This window comes from Poecilia formosa, unplaced genomic scaffold (genome assembly GCF_000485575.1).
Source record: "Poecilia formosa unplaced genomic scaffold, Poecilia_formosa-5.1.2 Scaffold383, whole genome shotgun sequence".
In the NCBI taxonomy this organism is placed as follows: Eukaryota; Metazoa; Chordata; class Actinopteri; order Cyprinodontiformes; family Poeciliidae; genus Poecilia; species Poecilia formosa.
Genome location: NW_006800322.1, coordinates 381,677 through 393,899, shown reverse-complemented (window position 1 = coordinate 393,899; position 12,223 = coordinate 381,677). Strand labels below are relative to the sequence as shown.

At 40.3% G+C, this 12,223-nt stretch overlaps 2 protein-coding genes across 3 annotated transcripts in view; one reads left to right on the top strand and one right to left on the bottom strand.

The window, feature by feature from the left end:
* Positions 1 to 2,739, bottom strand: part of coil (coilin p80) — a 4,644-nt gene extending 1,905 nt beyond the window's left edge. The window contains exons 1-3 of one of the 2 annotated variants that reach the window (XR_001659179.1): positions 2,389 to 2,739; positions 745 to 1,630; positions 143 to 229 (exon numbers count right to left, since the gene is read on the bottom strand). Coding sequence is in view for 1 of the 2 variants with exons in the window: in XM_007575633.2 (XP_007575695.1) it covers positions 143 to 229; positions 745 to 1,630; positions 2,389 to 2,657 (1,242 nt within the window). In the remaining variant the exon portion in view is untranslated. The remainder of the gene's footprint in view (positions 1 to 142; positions 230 to 744; positions 1,631 to 2,388) is intronic. The other variant, XM_007575633.2, reaches the window with a different exon arrangement.
* A 756-nt stretch (positions 2,740 to 3,495) lies between these two features.
* On the top strand, positions 3,496 to 11,168 carry scpep1 (serine carboxypeptidase 1). The gene is made up of 13 exons (XM_007575632.2): positions 3,496 to 3,655; positions 3,868 to 4,007; positions 4,850 to 4,939; positions 5,383 to 5,538; positions 5,758 to 5,832; positions 6,106 to 6,178; positions 6,998 to 7,035; positions 7,120 to 7,248; positions 8,728 to 8,812; positions 8,917 to 9,030; positions 9,141 to 9,278; positions 10,195 to 10,358; positions 10,686 to 11,168. The coding sequence occupies exons 1-13, from the start codon at positions 3,604 to 3,606 to the stop codon at positions 10,746 to 10,748; spliced, it is 1,317 nt and encodes a 438-aa protein (XP_007575694.1). The 5' UTR covers positions 3,496 to 3,603; the 3' UTR covers positions 10,749 to 11,168.
* The last annotated feature ends 1,055 nt before the right edge of the window (positions 11,169 to 12,223 follow it).

The following is a 12,223-nucleotide window of genomic DNA, read 5'->3' as shown; positions in this document are numbered from 1 at the left end:
ATATATATATATATATATATATATATGCCTTTGTGTGAACTGTTTCTTTAAAATAACTAAATGGGTTTTACACATAACATTTACATTTATCTCCATGTGATGATCAGCCCTGACTCATTAGCACTTGTTCAACCAAACTGACCTTGAAGGCGATCCTCTGGCCCACCTGGGGCGGGGCAGCCAGCAGTGGCATGGAGCTGTAATCCTTCAGGACGGGTTCTGCTTCATTCTACTCAAAGGGACTTGAAGTTATTGTCCAGCCATATATTATTAACAGCAGATGACTTAATGGCCACATGCACACATGCATCTGTGTCTAAAATGTTGAGATTAACATAAAACTGGTAGAGTAGTAACTGTTTCCTAAACCTGACCAACTACCTTCAGCTTTACAGGCTAAACAGACTCCAATGTTGGTTCTTCTAAAGCCTACATCAGAGGATTTGTTAAAAAATAATCTTGGTGCACATAGATATTAAAATAAACAGGTGAGTACAAACAGGAAGCATTTTCATTTTATCTAAACTTTTACTTCAAAATAAAACAATGATGACCAACATACTTCAAATTCTGCACCGTTTGTTTTGGTCCAATAAAGTATATTAAAGTTAGAGGCTATAAATCTGTGAAAGACATAAGTTATGATGATAAAAAAATGAATTCCAGTGACAGCAGCATTCTGTGTGGTGCTGTCCTGATCCACACAAACACAGCAAACATCTGCAGACACATCTGGAGACTCACCTGCAGCACAACACACTTGTTGCTCAGAGAGTCAGGCTCCTTTGTGCCATTCCTGAATCCCTCTACGTCACTTTGACCTCTGACCCCGGGGCACTCTCCAGGATCCCCTCCGGCCCACCTCCTGTTCTGGCCCCTGCCGAGGCCCCTCCAGGCCCCCGGGTTGGGGATGTTCAGGAGAGGCTGCTGCGGCCGGCGGATAACCAGCTGGATCTCTTCTTCACTGTCTCGGTTGAGCGGAGGCTGCTCTGTGCTGGATGCCTGGTTCTGGTTCTGAGCTGCAGCCTTGGAGCTGCTGGTGTCAGGATGTAAAGCTTTGGTTCTGGCTGGGACTTTTAAAGTGTTGACTTCATCCGAGGAGGAGTCTGTTTGTGAAGATGAGGAAGGAGGTTGAGATTTTTCGGGGTTGGAGTTCTGGTGTGGAGCTTCCTTTGAAGCAGCAGGAGAAGCGCTGCTTTTCTTGGCTATTTCTTCATGACAAGCTTTATCTCCATTCCTGCTGCTACTGCTGGGGCCTGATGAGGAGACATTCTGTGTTTTCACTTTCCCTGCTGGGGTCTTGTCAGGGCCGAAGGGCATGAGTGAGGCAGCAGCAGCTTCAGGGACAGCAGGATGGCTTCTGTCCACTGACCTCACTGTCCTCTTCTTCTTCTTCTTTTTTGCAACCATCTTTATTTCTAACATCTTATTCCCATTATCACCTTTAACTAAATCTGACCCGTCTGCCCTGCCGTCCTCCAGCTCGTTTCTCTTCTTCTTCTTCTTCTTCTTCTTGTGCTCTACGCTCGGTACCTCTGCGGTGTCCCTCTGTCTCTTCTTGCAGGTCACAGCAGCCGTCTCTGGACAGCTGCTGTGTCCATTCACCTGAGGCAGACATTCCACCTTCACCCTGATCACAAAAACACACAAATGTTTTTAAATGGTCACATCCCTGTCCTCACAGAGTCTAGGAAAATTATTCATATCTTTTAAAATTTTTGCACATTTTGTCACATTATAAGCTTTAATTGATTTTAGATTGATTTTACTGAAAACTGAACACAAAGTAGTGCATAAATACAAAAATCTTTCTTTCATAGCAAAGTAAATAAGTTGTACACATTACTCATTGAAATGTTTCCAAGTAGTCATGAAATCATGAAGGCAAAATGAACTTTGGTGACCTGACATTAGGGTTGAAAAACATATCACAATGTAAGTTTTCATATCAGTTGATATCAATAATTACTGACTATTGATATCTGAATCACTGATAAACTGGAGGCGTGAGGATCAATGAAAAATAAATGCAGAGTAATTCTGGTAGAAAACAGTAGGAAACTGCAAAAAAAATCTCCAAGAAAATATAATGAATGGTCCGGGACAATCTCAGTCTCATCTGGTTCTAACGTCACAAAACATGAAAAAGTTCAAATTATGAATAATTTAAGGAAGTAACAGAAATTCCGTTGCTGTGAAAAACAGTGTTTAGCTCAGTTCAGCTCAGAGAATCAAAGATCCAAATTCCAGATGAGAAGAATGCCTTTTTCAAATCAGCTCCTTCTTTGGAGAGCAGGTTGTCAGGGTGATTTGTTTCTACTCGAACCAACACGATGCTGTCCAGACTGAGATCTGTCTCGCCCAGTGACACCTGAACTGAACACGCACCTGACGTCATCGTTGTCCCGCACTACGTAGATGTTCTCCGTGTGAGGCAAGTAGCAGTCCTCTATGAACAGACTCAGGATGCTGCTGCGGCTGAACTCAAACTTCTCCCGGATGACGCTCTCCAGGTCGGCCACCACGCGGCACGTGTTCAGGTCCACGAGCAGCCAGCACATGCGGCACCCCACGACGGCCGGGGGCGGGTAGTCAAAAAACAAGCGGAGGCGAATAAACTTGTTGCTGTGCGCAGCCATGACGCCAAAACATTCCATTCATGTGCTCCCTGGCTAATTCAACCACAACTTCCGCTTGAACCTTTCAAAATAAGTCTCCACCTATCACATACTGCCCCTTACAGGCCGGGAGGTGGTAATAGTCATCTCACGCTTGTCTCTTCCAATCCCACTGTACTGCATTCTGCTTTCAGCTGTTTGCAGAACACTGTAACTAACTTTTTGAACACATTTTTATGTGTCATGTTTGTGAAATGGTGAATAGTATGCACTTGTATGCGGGACATTTACAGGAAAATAATAAAATAATAATACGGGAGCACTTTTTTTTTTTTTACAACAATATGTACAACAAGTTACATAAACAGTAACTAAAAGAACGACGAGGCTTATGGAAGGTAAAACAAACAAAACAGAAAAAAAGCAAAAATTGCAAATAGGAAAAGGTTAAATACAGCAAATTTGGGCAGATTACATGAGAATTTCTTTACAAATTGAAGTAGTCTTTAAGGCTTTAGTACTGGTACAGTACTTCAATATTAAGAAACATAGGCACAAAAGGCATTCAATTTGGGTTTCAACTTAAGAAATTTGCAACTGCGGATATTAAATTTAAACAGCTGTGAGGAGCTTCTTTGTCTTGACGTCAGTAGCTTCTGTCTCCTCCTTTGGCCATGGGATGCATGGCTTGGACTTTTTCTTGCCATTTGCTTGTCTTTATTTTATTCACACCTTAATCAGGGATTTCAGCCATCTGATTCAGGTGTGATGAGGAAGAGGCGAATTTAACAGCTGCAGGATGGTAGTTCTCTAGAACTGGAGTTGGCCACACGAACTAGCTAACGACCTGTAGGTACGTCACTAGACGCACACTAACTGGAACCTCCCTCTCCCAACCCGTGTGTGTGTGTCAGCTGACCGGGCTGGTGTCATGTGATTTATGTCCTGAATCAGAGCGGAGCAGAGCGACTGGCTGACTGAAACAATGGCTCGCTTTGGAGCTCTCCTCTGTTTTCTCTCTGTTCTCATCTCCCAAGGTAAGCTTTCTGGATTTCTCCCCCCCACTAAGTTACTAGAACCTGCACTAAAACATGACAGTTTTCTGATCAACATCTCCTGTAAGCTCCTTGACTCCACTGACTGCAAACCGAAAGTGAATCTTTGTAAATAACTTGCTAAATAAGCACATATTTGAGTTAATTGAAGAGTCCATGTAGATACAGGGGGGATGTACGTGTGTTGTTCGCAGGGCTTCCCTCTCCGCTGGCGGGGAAAGAAGTATGGGACTACGTGGAAGTGAGACCCGGGGCCCACATGTTCTGGTGGCTTTATTATGCTGACAGTCCGTCTGCTAAGTATCAGGACCTGCCTCTGGTCATGTGGCTGCAGGTACAAAATAAAACCTAAACCAATCAAATCTTGTATTAAATAATGTATTAATCTGAGTTACCTTAGATTAAAAAGAAGGATGGTTTTTTTTCTTCATATCCAGTCATATTTCATAAGTTAAAATCTGCGTTCACATGAGGCTTGTTGACCAGATTTAAAGTACACTTAATGCTAAATACCCTTAACCATAATGTTAAACGTATTATAAACATAATACCTTCTGTAAGAAAAATGTTAGTTTTTTTGTCATTGGTCTGTCATATTCTAATTTTAAATGTCACGTTTTAAAAAAATATAAGCAGAAAAAAGTGACAATATGCAGAAATAAAAGCTTGAAACACCAGTGTATGGACAACAGAAATATTTCAATAATTGAATTATAATTTGAATTTATTGAATATGTAAAAGAATGCATCCCTCGGTACCATTCAGTTGAACGGCTTTGTCTTAAAGTAATTTGTGATTCATGAAAGAACTGAATTTAAAATGTTTGTTGGTGGAAGTGAACATGGTGTCACCTGATGAGTAACACCAAAGATACTTCTATTAGTAGCCACAGAGGAGGAAGTAACTATCAACCAGCAGAGTCAAAGTTTCCCTGAAACTGTTGCTAATGTACTGTGTCTCTTAGATGAACAATGCACAGGTTAATGTTCCGCAGCTTTCTTCAGTGTGTCTCACTTTTGTCAATCCATATTCAGTTCAAACTTTAACTTGAAATGTGCTGACAGCTCAAGTTATAACAGATACTCTGTGGGCGATACAAAAGTTCAGAAACCTGGAAAAAAGAGAAAAAACAGAATCTGTTCCAAAATGAACATGGCTCTGCTCTGTGTTTTAAGGGTGGACCAGGAGGATCAGGGAGTGGCTTTGGTAACTTTGAAGAAATTGGACCCTTGAACAGAGACCTGGAGCCCAGGAAGACAAGCTGGGTAAGATATCCCAGAAAATCACTGTGATTTTCAGTGATTTTCTGAACTATTCTTACCTCTTGCCATGCTACAACTACAAATTATAACATACATATTTGATTCTGATATTTTGCTATGCTTATACCAACATAAAGCCAGGACATTTCTCCATTGGTTTAAAGTCCATGTTTCACAGTGGAGATGATGTGTTGCACAGTGATGGGTTCCTTACACAGGTTACATTTGCATGTACGCTAAAACTTTGAGTTCGAAGTTGTTTTTGTTTTTCGATAATAGTTTAGTTGAAGTTGTATTTCATGTTACATTTAAGCAATTTCATAAAGGACCTACAAAAATATGGATGAGCAATTCATAGGTTCTTTTCTGTAATCCATGCTAGCTAGCTACAAAATAAAAACTAAAATAATGAACAAGAAACATTGTGTGTGTTCTATGTTGTGTAGGTGCAGGCAGCCAGTGTGTTGTTTGTGGATAACCCAGTGGGCACCGGCTTTAGCTACACTGAACAGCCTAACGGCTTTGCCACCAACGTTTCCACTGTGGCCTCAGACATGCTGGTGCTGCTCAAACATTTCTTCACACAGATACCAGAGTTCCAGGTGAGCTGACCTCCAATCAGCTCATATTGAAACAAGAGTAATGTTGTTTAAAAGCTTGGCTAACTTGTGGGAAACTATTCACTGGTAACTACACTCATTCTTATGGTTCTAAGTGGGGTTATGTTACATTTTCACTATTTCCTTGCCTAAATTTGAGATGATTATTTGCTATATAAAAGAAGTGATTCCACTGTGAGCTAAAATGTCTGAACTTTGCAGAGCATGCCCTTCTACATCTTCTCTGAGTCATATGGGGGAAAGATGGCCGCTGCCATCTCACTGGAACTCAGCAAGGTGAGTTTACTGCTCTTTGGGTCTATAACATCAGATCCACAGCTTTACTAACACAGACCCTTAGCTGTAATGATGGAGTATCACATGATGGGCCACGTAAATCAGATGTGCAAGTTTGCTTTTTTGTTGTTGTTTTTTTAGGATTCTAAGCAGATGTGCATTCTGTCATTAACTTATATGACTTGAACATGTTGTTATATAAAATTATGAGTGCTTTAGCTTTTCCTGATAACAAGGTGTGGTTTTTAATCTGGGTGAATTGTCTGTTTACAGGCTGTAGCCAAAGGCTCAGTGAAATGCAACTTTGCAGGTGTGGCACTTGGAGACTCGTGGATTTCCCCGTTGGGTCAGTATCAGTCAGTCTTTAACCCTCCAGGTCAACCTTTGTCCCCAGTTCTAATCAAAAACACACCAGAAAAATGCTGCACAGTCAGATTTTGGACCTTGATGCTTTTGTAAGTTTCCTCTTGTGACAGCATTTTCATGTCGCACCACTAGGTGATGTAGTAGTTAAAAAAACATTATTTATCCACATTTGCTAAATAATTAGGCTCCAAAGTGCCAGAGATCAGGATTTGCCTACCTTCCTTTAACTGGCTTTGTTTAGTAATACGTGATGCACAACTTTAGGTAATATATGTATTTTCTTTTTATCCCTGTTTGATTCAAAGCTACTATCTCTACCAAAAAACTGACAGCACATCATTTCACCTTTTGTTCTATAATCATCAGGGGGGAAAAATTAATTGGTCAAATTTGAATCAACAGTTCAGACTTCAACAAATAGGAAATTGGTAAAGGCCAGCTAATCGTTGATCCATCTCTGTTTTTGTTTTATTTATTTTTTTACCTTTTAAGTCTGGATATTTTTAAAAAAGGAAATGGGTTTATGTTTATGTACTTGAACTTAGAATCACTTTTGTTTTTAGAACTTAATTAGCAGTTTTATATAGTTATTAACTTAAAGCTCAAAATCTTTATTTTAGTATGTGAATAGCATTTAGTGGTGGATACATGCATGCAATGTTTTCACGTTTCCTGTAAACACTCCTCTGCAGTCTCTCCATATATGATCAGATCCTCTGGAAAAACAATCATCACATGATTTTTTTTTTTGAGAGAGAGAGAACATGCCCCTCACTGTAAGAATGTCTTTTGTTACCAGACTCTGTAATGACCTGGGGTCCATACCTTTATACCACTGTGAGTAACACACAGAGTGCGTTTTATTAACAACCGTGGATTCAAGCTGCTCTGTTGAATTTCCGTCTGACCTGCTATGTGCAGTCCCTGCTGGACAACAATGGCCTGGCTGATGTCAACAGTGCAGCGGAGAACGTGAAACAAGCTGTGGAGCAGCAGCAGTTTCTGAAAGCCACTGAGCTGTGGTCGGTCACTGAGACGGTAGTGGAGCAGGTTGGTACCACACTGGAGCCTGTACACCCAAAAGGTTTCTTTAAACCCACAAGCCATAACAATTGTGACCACTCATAACTCAACCATTCTAATTGAAAAACTGACACAGCCGTCAAACACAACGGTTCTTACATCACACTTGATGTCAAAGAAAATTTGATCACGTCAGCTTTGTCATACGGCCAAAACCTGCCAACAGCAAAACAGGTGAATTGTTTAAGCACAATGCTCTTTGCTTAGTCAAAAACTAACCAAAAGAGAATTGTAGCGGAGAGAATCTGGGATTCCCTGTAACACCTGGAGCAGACAGCAGTGAACCAAGAGCTGCTGGGAGCTACTTAAGGCATGTTTCATCTTCCTCTGAAGTTGGAGTTAGGACGTGGAAATGGCAACAAACCCCAACTCCAAGTTCCAAAACCAGTGGGATTTGCTAAAGTATGTGTTCACTGCCCAAGCTAACAACTGCTGGTAACACAAGCTAATAAGAATTCAGTTTACAGTTTTCTTGAAAAAAAATTATAAAAAAAAAATGCATTCTTCAACCAATCATACAGTACCCATGGCTTGTTGGGGATAATCACTTTGATTATCAGTGGCTATTAATTTCCCAAAGGGCAGTTATTAATAGAACTGATTTATTCATAACAGATTATTATTACCTGATTGTCAGGAATCATTAGCCACTTACCTATGTAGGTTATTGAGGTGTGGTGTTGAAATGACGGAGTGAATCTGCGCTGTAATTGAGGCAATTTAAGCAACTGAAAAACAAAAATGTAACGGACTGAGCTGAATGGACAGACAGCATTTTGTCTGGAGCTGCTGAGAAGCTTGTTTACCGGAGCAGGAGGGAAACAGGATATCAATATGAAAAAGGAACAGTGTCTTATTAATATAACTCAGATCTTCAAAGGAGAAACTAACAGTTGATGTGGATTTGGATCCAAAGTACTTGAGTACAGCCAGCATGTTCAGGCTCTTTATGATTTTTATGATGTCACAGGGTGTCCCTGCTGTTTGGGGCTACCCTTGGCCAATGGGCTTCTGTCAAACTCAGGTGTGAAATCCTGTGAATGCTGGGATCTGGAGTTGCTTTACCAGTTCCAGCTTGAGGTCTGGGCACGAGGTCAGGCATGGGAAGTTACACACAACCCACTGACTGATTACATGGTCGAATCCCAGCAGGTTTCAGGGTGATTTCCCCCCCCTTTCTTTTGTTAAAAAATACCAGCTCTGTTTTACAACAGTTTAGAAATGTCATGAAGTACAGTGCTACTTAGGAACACGTGATATGAACTGAGGTAACATTTGGAACGCACTGATCCAGAAGACCTCCACAGGTTTTGGTAGCATTTTTGACAAGTCAGGAATGTTTTGGTGTCTAAAAGACCTTTGGGAGAGGGGTTATAATGGTAGGACTGAAATAATGTACAAGTCAAAGATTTATTTTTCAAGTCAGCAAACTTGTTTTCTTCCCAGAACACCAATGGGGTGAACTTCTACAACATTCTAACCCAGCAACCAGATGAAAAAGTCACTACTGCGACAGGAGAAAACTTCATCTGTATGGCACTGTCTAAACCCTAGATTCCACTTACCAAATGAATTTATGAAGATTGGGCCTAATATTCCTCTAGCTAACTGATGTGATTTTCCTCTCTGCATCAGCTCTGCAAGCCCACCGCCACATTCGCCCTCTGCACAAGCAATCACTGAACGAACTGATGAATGGACCAATAAGGAAGAAACTGGCCATCATCCCTCAGAATGTCACTTGGGGAGGTACTTGGAGCTGGATTGTCTCTCCATAATACAGACTGTCCTGTACACGTCACAGTGTTATGTTTTATGTCCTCTCTGCCTTCTTTGTCCACATCTATTCTGGTTTTCAGGTCAAGCAGAGGACGTGTTCAGCAACATGGCCGGTGATTTTATGAGGCCAGTAGTGGATATAGTGGACCAGTTGTTGACAGCTGGAGTTAATGTGACGGTTTACAATGGCCAACTGGATCTTATAGTGGACACCATGGGTAAATGAGCTTCCAAATCAGTGATATATTTTACACTAGAGATGTACAGAGAGGCTGGTGACCAGTCAGTGTGAAACTCAGAAATATATATATTTTCTCTGGTCAGTGAACGTGCTATACCTAAATGCAACCAGTTCACACTTACAATGCTGTTCCTTTGAGAAGAACATTGTGTTTGCTGTTTTTGGTATTAGTGAAGTGTTTTAAACTGAAGTTAAAGTACAAGTTGTAGAGACATGTCTGTGGTTTAGTCAGGATGCCAGACAGTATGGCAGAAAACAGGAAAATGCCTTTTTTTTTTTTTTGAGCTTTCAGTTGAGTTGGTGTGGGCGGGGTTTAGAGATGCTGGCAGCTTTTGGGAAATCTGTTAAGGTTCTGTGTGTTCCAAAGATTAATCACTCGGATTGCTTTTTACTGTTAGTCAAGTCATGTCAAGTTATGCTAATCACTAAAAAGAGGCTAAAGACTGTTGTAAATGCCAACTTCATCAATGTCCATTTTTAAAATTCTGATGTGCATAAAGTTGACTGGAATTTCTTCACCTGTTACTACTGCTAAACTACTACAATTAAAATGATTGCGATCATTTATTTATATAGTCTACATCTGATCAAAATGTCATTTGGACCCAGTTGTACCACAATGGCAATTCAGCTACAGTTAAAGGGGGATGTGTCTATAAACCAAACTATTCCAGCCTCTTCAGCATCAGTTAGTAAACTTTTTTCATTGAGTGTTCTGATAATACAGCATGACACCCCCCGTTCTAATTTAGTAAGTCATAAGAAGACTAAAGCAGAAGGATATATAATCATTTTCCAAATAAAAACTTGAAACTAGCACATCTCTAGTGAACACATGTAACCAATCCTCATGTTTGCGCTCTGGATGTAAAAGCACATTTTTATTCTTCCAGGTCAGGAGCTTTGGGTGAAGCAGCTAAAGTGGGAGGGACTTCCTGGTTTCAGCCAGCTGAGGTGGACCCCCCTGGATGACCCAGCCTCCCCAGGAACCACTGGAGCCTTTTTCAAGACTTACAAGAACTTTGCATTCTACTGGATCCTCAAAGCTGGTCACATGGTAAAACTTGAGCTGGTTCTACTTTAGCTTTAAATATTGAATTTCATGAAACACTGATCTGTTGAGTTTGGAAAAATAGAAGGGTGTAGAGAAGACCTGTAATACAATGTAGGTAGTAGAACTGTAAGATGCAGACTTTTTTGGTACAACGTATTTTATCGAGAAGTACTCCGATTTTTTGCTTTGCTTTCTGTTTGGTGTTGACTGAAGCTTGAAATGTGATTTTTTTTTTTTTTTTTTAATGAAGCTAATTAAATGCAAAGTGCATATTTTATAGCAAAATGGTAGAAATTCAGCGTTAAAGTGTAATCTTCTGTTATATCTCAGATTCCTTCAGACCAGGGAGCCATGGCCTTGCAGATGCTGAAGATGATCACGCAGCAGGACTGAATGAATGTTGTGCCAGCTGGGACTGCTCTGACAATCATTCTTTTTTTTTTCTTGCTTTCCAAAATTTACTTTGATATCAGGTGCACTTGACTTAAAGTTCTGTAAATTCCAGTCACTAAATACAACTTTCTTTTGTAAATACTCTTGTACGTTTTCTTTCTCTTTTTTTTTGGCATGCTTCTATGAGAAACTCTGATCAAAATTACTAACTTTAACTGGGTGAATTGATTTGCAGGTGACGAATGACCATAAAACAGAACCTTTGGCACCATCTGCAAGGGGTCTGTGGGTTTTGCCTCTATAATCTACGCCATCATTATGCCATCACCATCTACAGTGACTCTCTTTGAAGAATTTGAATTAATGAGTTATAACAACGTTTAATTTCTCCTTGGGACTAATAAAGCATTTTGAATTGAATTTGCATAAGGGTATTGTTGAAAAGGTATAGGCTTCACTTTTCCACTTGGAAAGTGGTAGAAAAAAAAATTGGAGCAAAAACTTTTTAGTCCTGATATGGATGATATCATTCACAATAATGTCCTGGTCAAACTGTAAGCTCAGCTGGTATTTTGAGAAGTATGGTTCGAATCCTCACCGAAGCCTTTCTGCATGAGGTTTCCTCCCACATACCAGAATTAAGCAAATTAAATCTGTATAAATTACCCAATTTATACAGATTTTGTGTGGCCCTGTGTCCAGGAAGTACCCCACCTCCTTCATGACAGCTGGAGAAATGCACCAGGCACCTTGTGACCCAGCAAAGATAAGCTGGTATAGAAAACACAGATTTCTCATTAAAAAAAATAAATGTTCATGGTTTTATGAAGTCTGCGACAGACTGGCGACCTGTCACCTTACACGCCCAGAACGTTATCTGGAGATAGGCACCAGCACCTCCTGACCCCACTAAGGGACAAGGGTGTTAGAAAATGGATGGATGGGTTTTATGAAGTAGTGCTCTAAACCACCATCATCAAAATAAAGAATGAAGGAATGTCTGGCATGATTGTTTTCCATTCTTAGAATAATCAATACTTGGATTGACGTATGGGAGTTGTTTTAGCTGCCCCTCATCACACTGATAGAAATCTCTCTGTACTGGATTTCTGATATGGAGGTGGAGCCGGGTCACTGAGACAACATATTTGCTTTGCAGAAGGATAACATGACAGGAAAGAACTGGGACTGAGTTGTGTGTGTTTTCTATTTTTCTTTCAACCTTTTGAGTTAGCCGTCTGTATGGGGTTGCTAGAATATTGATGCACCTGAACACTTGACATTTTATATTTGTATACTTTTCTGTATTTTATTGAGGTGGTATGTGGTTAACCAATACAAAGTGTTTAGTGCTCACAGTTGAAAACAGGTATATGCATACACTGTATAAAAAGATACAAAGTGTAACTCTGAAATAAGGTCAGACTAAATTTTCTGGTTCTCCTTCAAACCTCGCTCTGTACCTCTGTATGGGA

What these genes read in the sequence shown, in the direction of transcription:
- scpep1 (XM_007575632.2), top strand. Translation starts at nt 3,604, where the DNA reads ATGGCTCGCTTTGGAGCTCTCCTCTGTTTTCTCTCTGTTCTCATCTCC. An exon ending in CTCTGTTCTCATCTCCCAAG is followed by an intron (nt 3,656 to 3,867) that starts GTAAGCTTTCTG and finishes TGTTGTTCGCAG; the next exon opens with GGCTTCCCTCTCCGCTGGCG. An exon ending in GTCCATACCTTTATACCACT is followed by an intron (nt 7,036 to 7,119) that starts GTGAGTAACACA and finishes TGCTATGTGCAG; the next exon opens with TCCCTGCTGGACAACAATGG.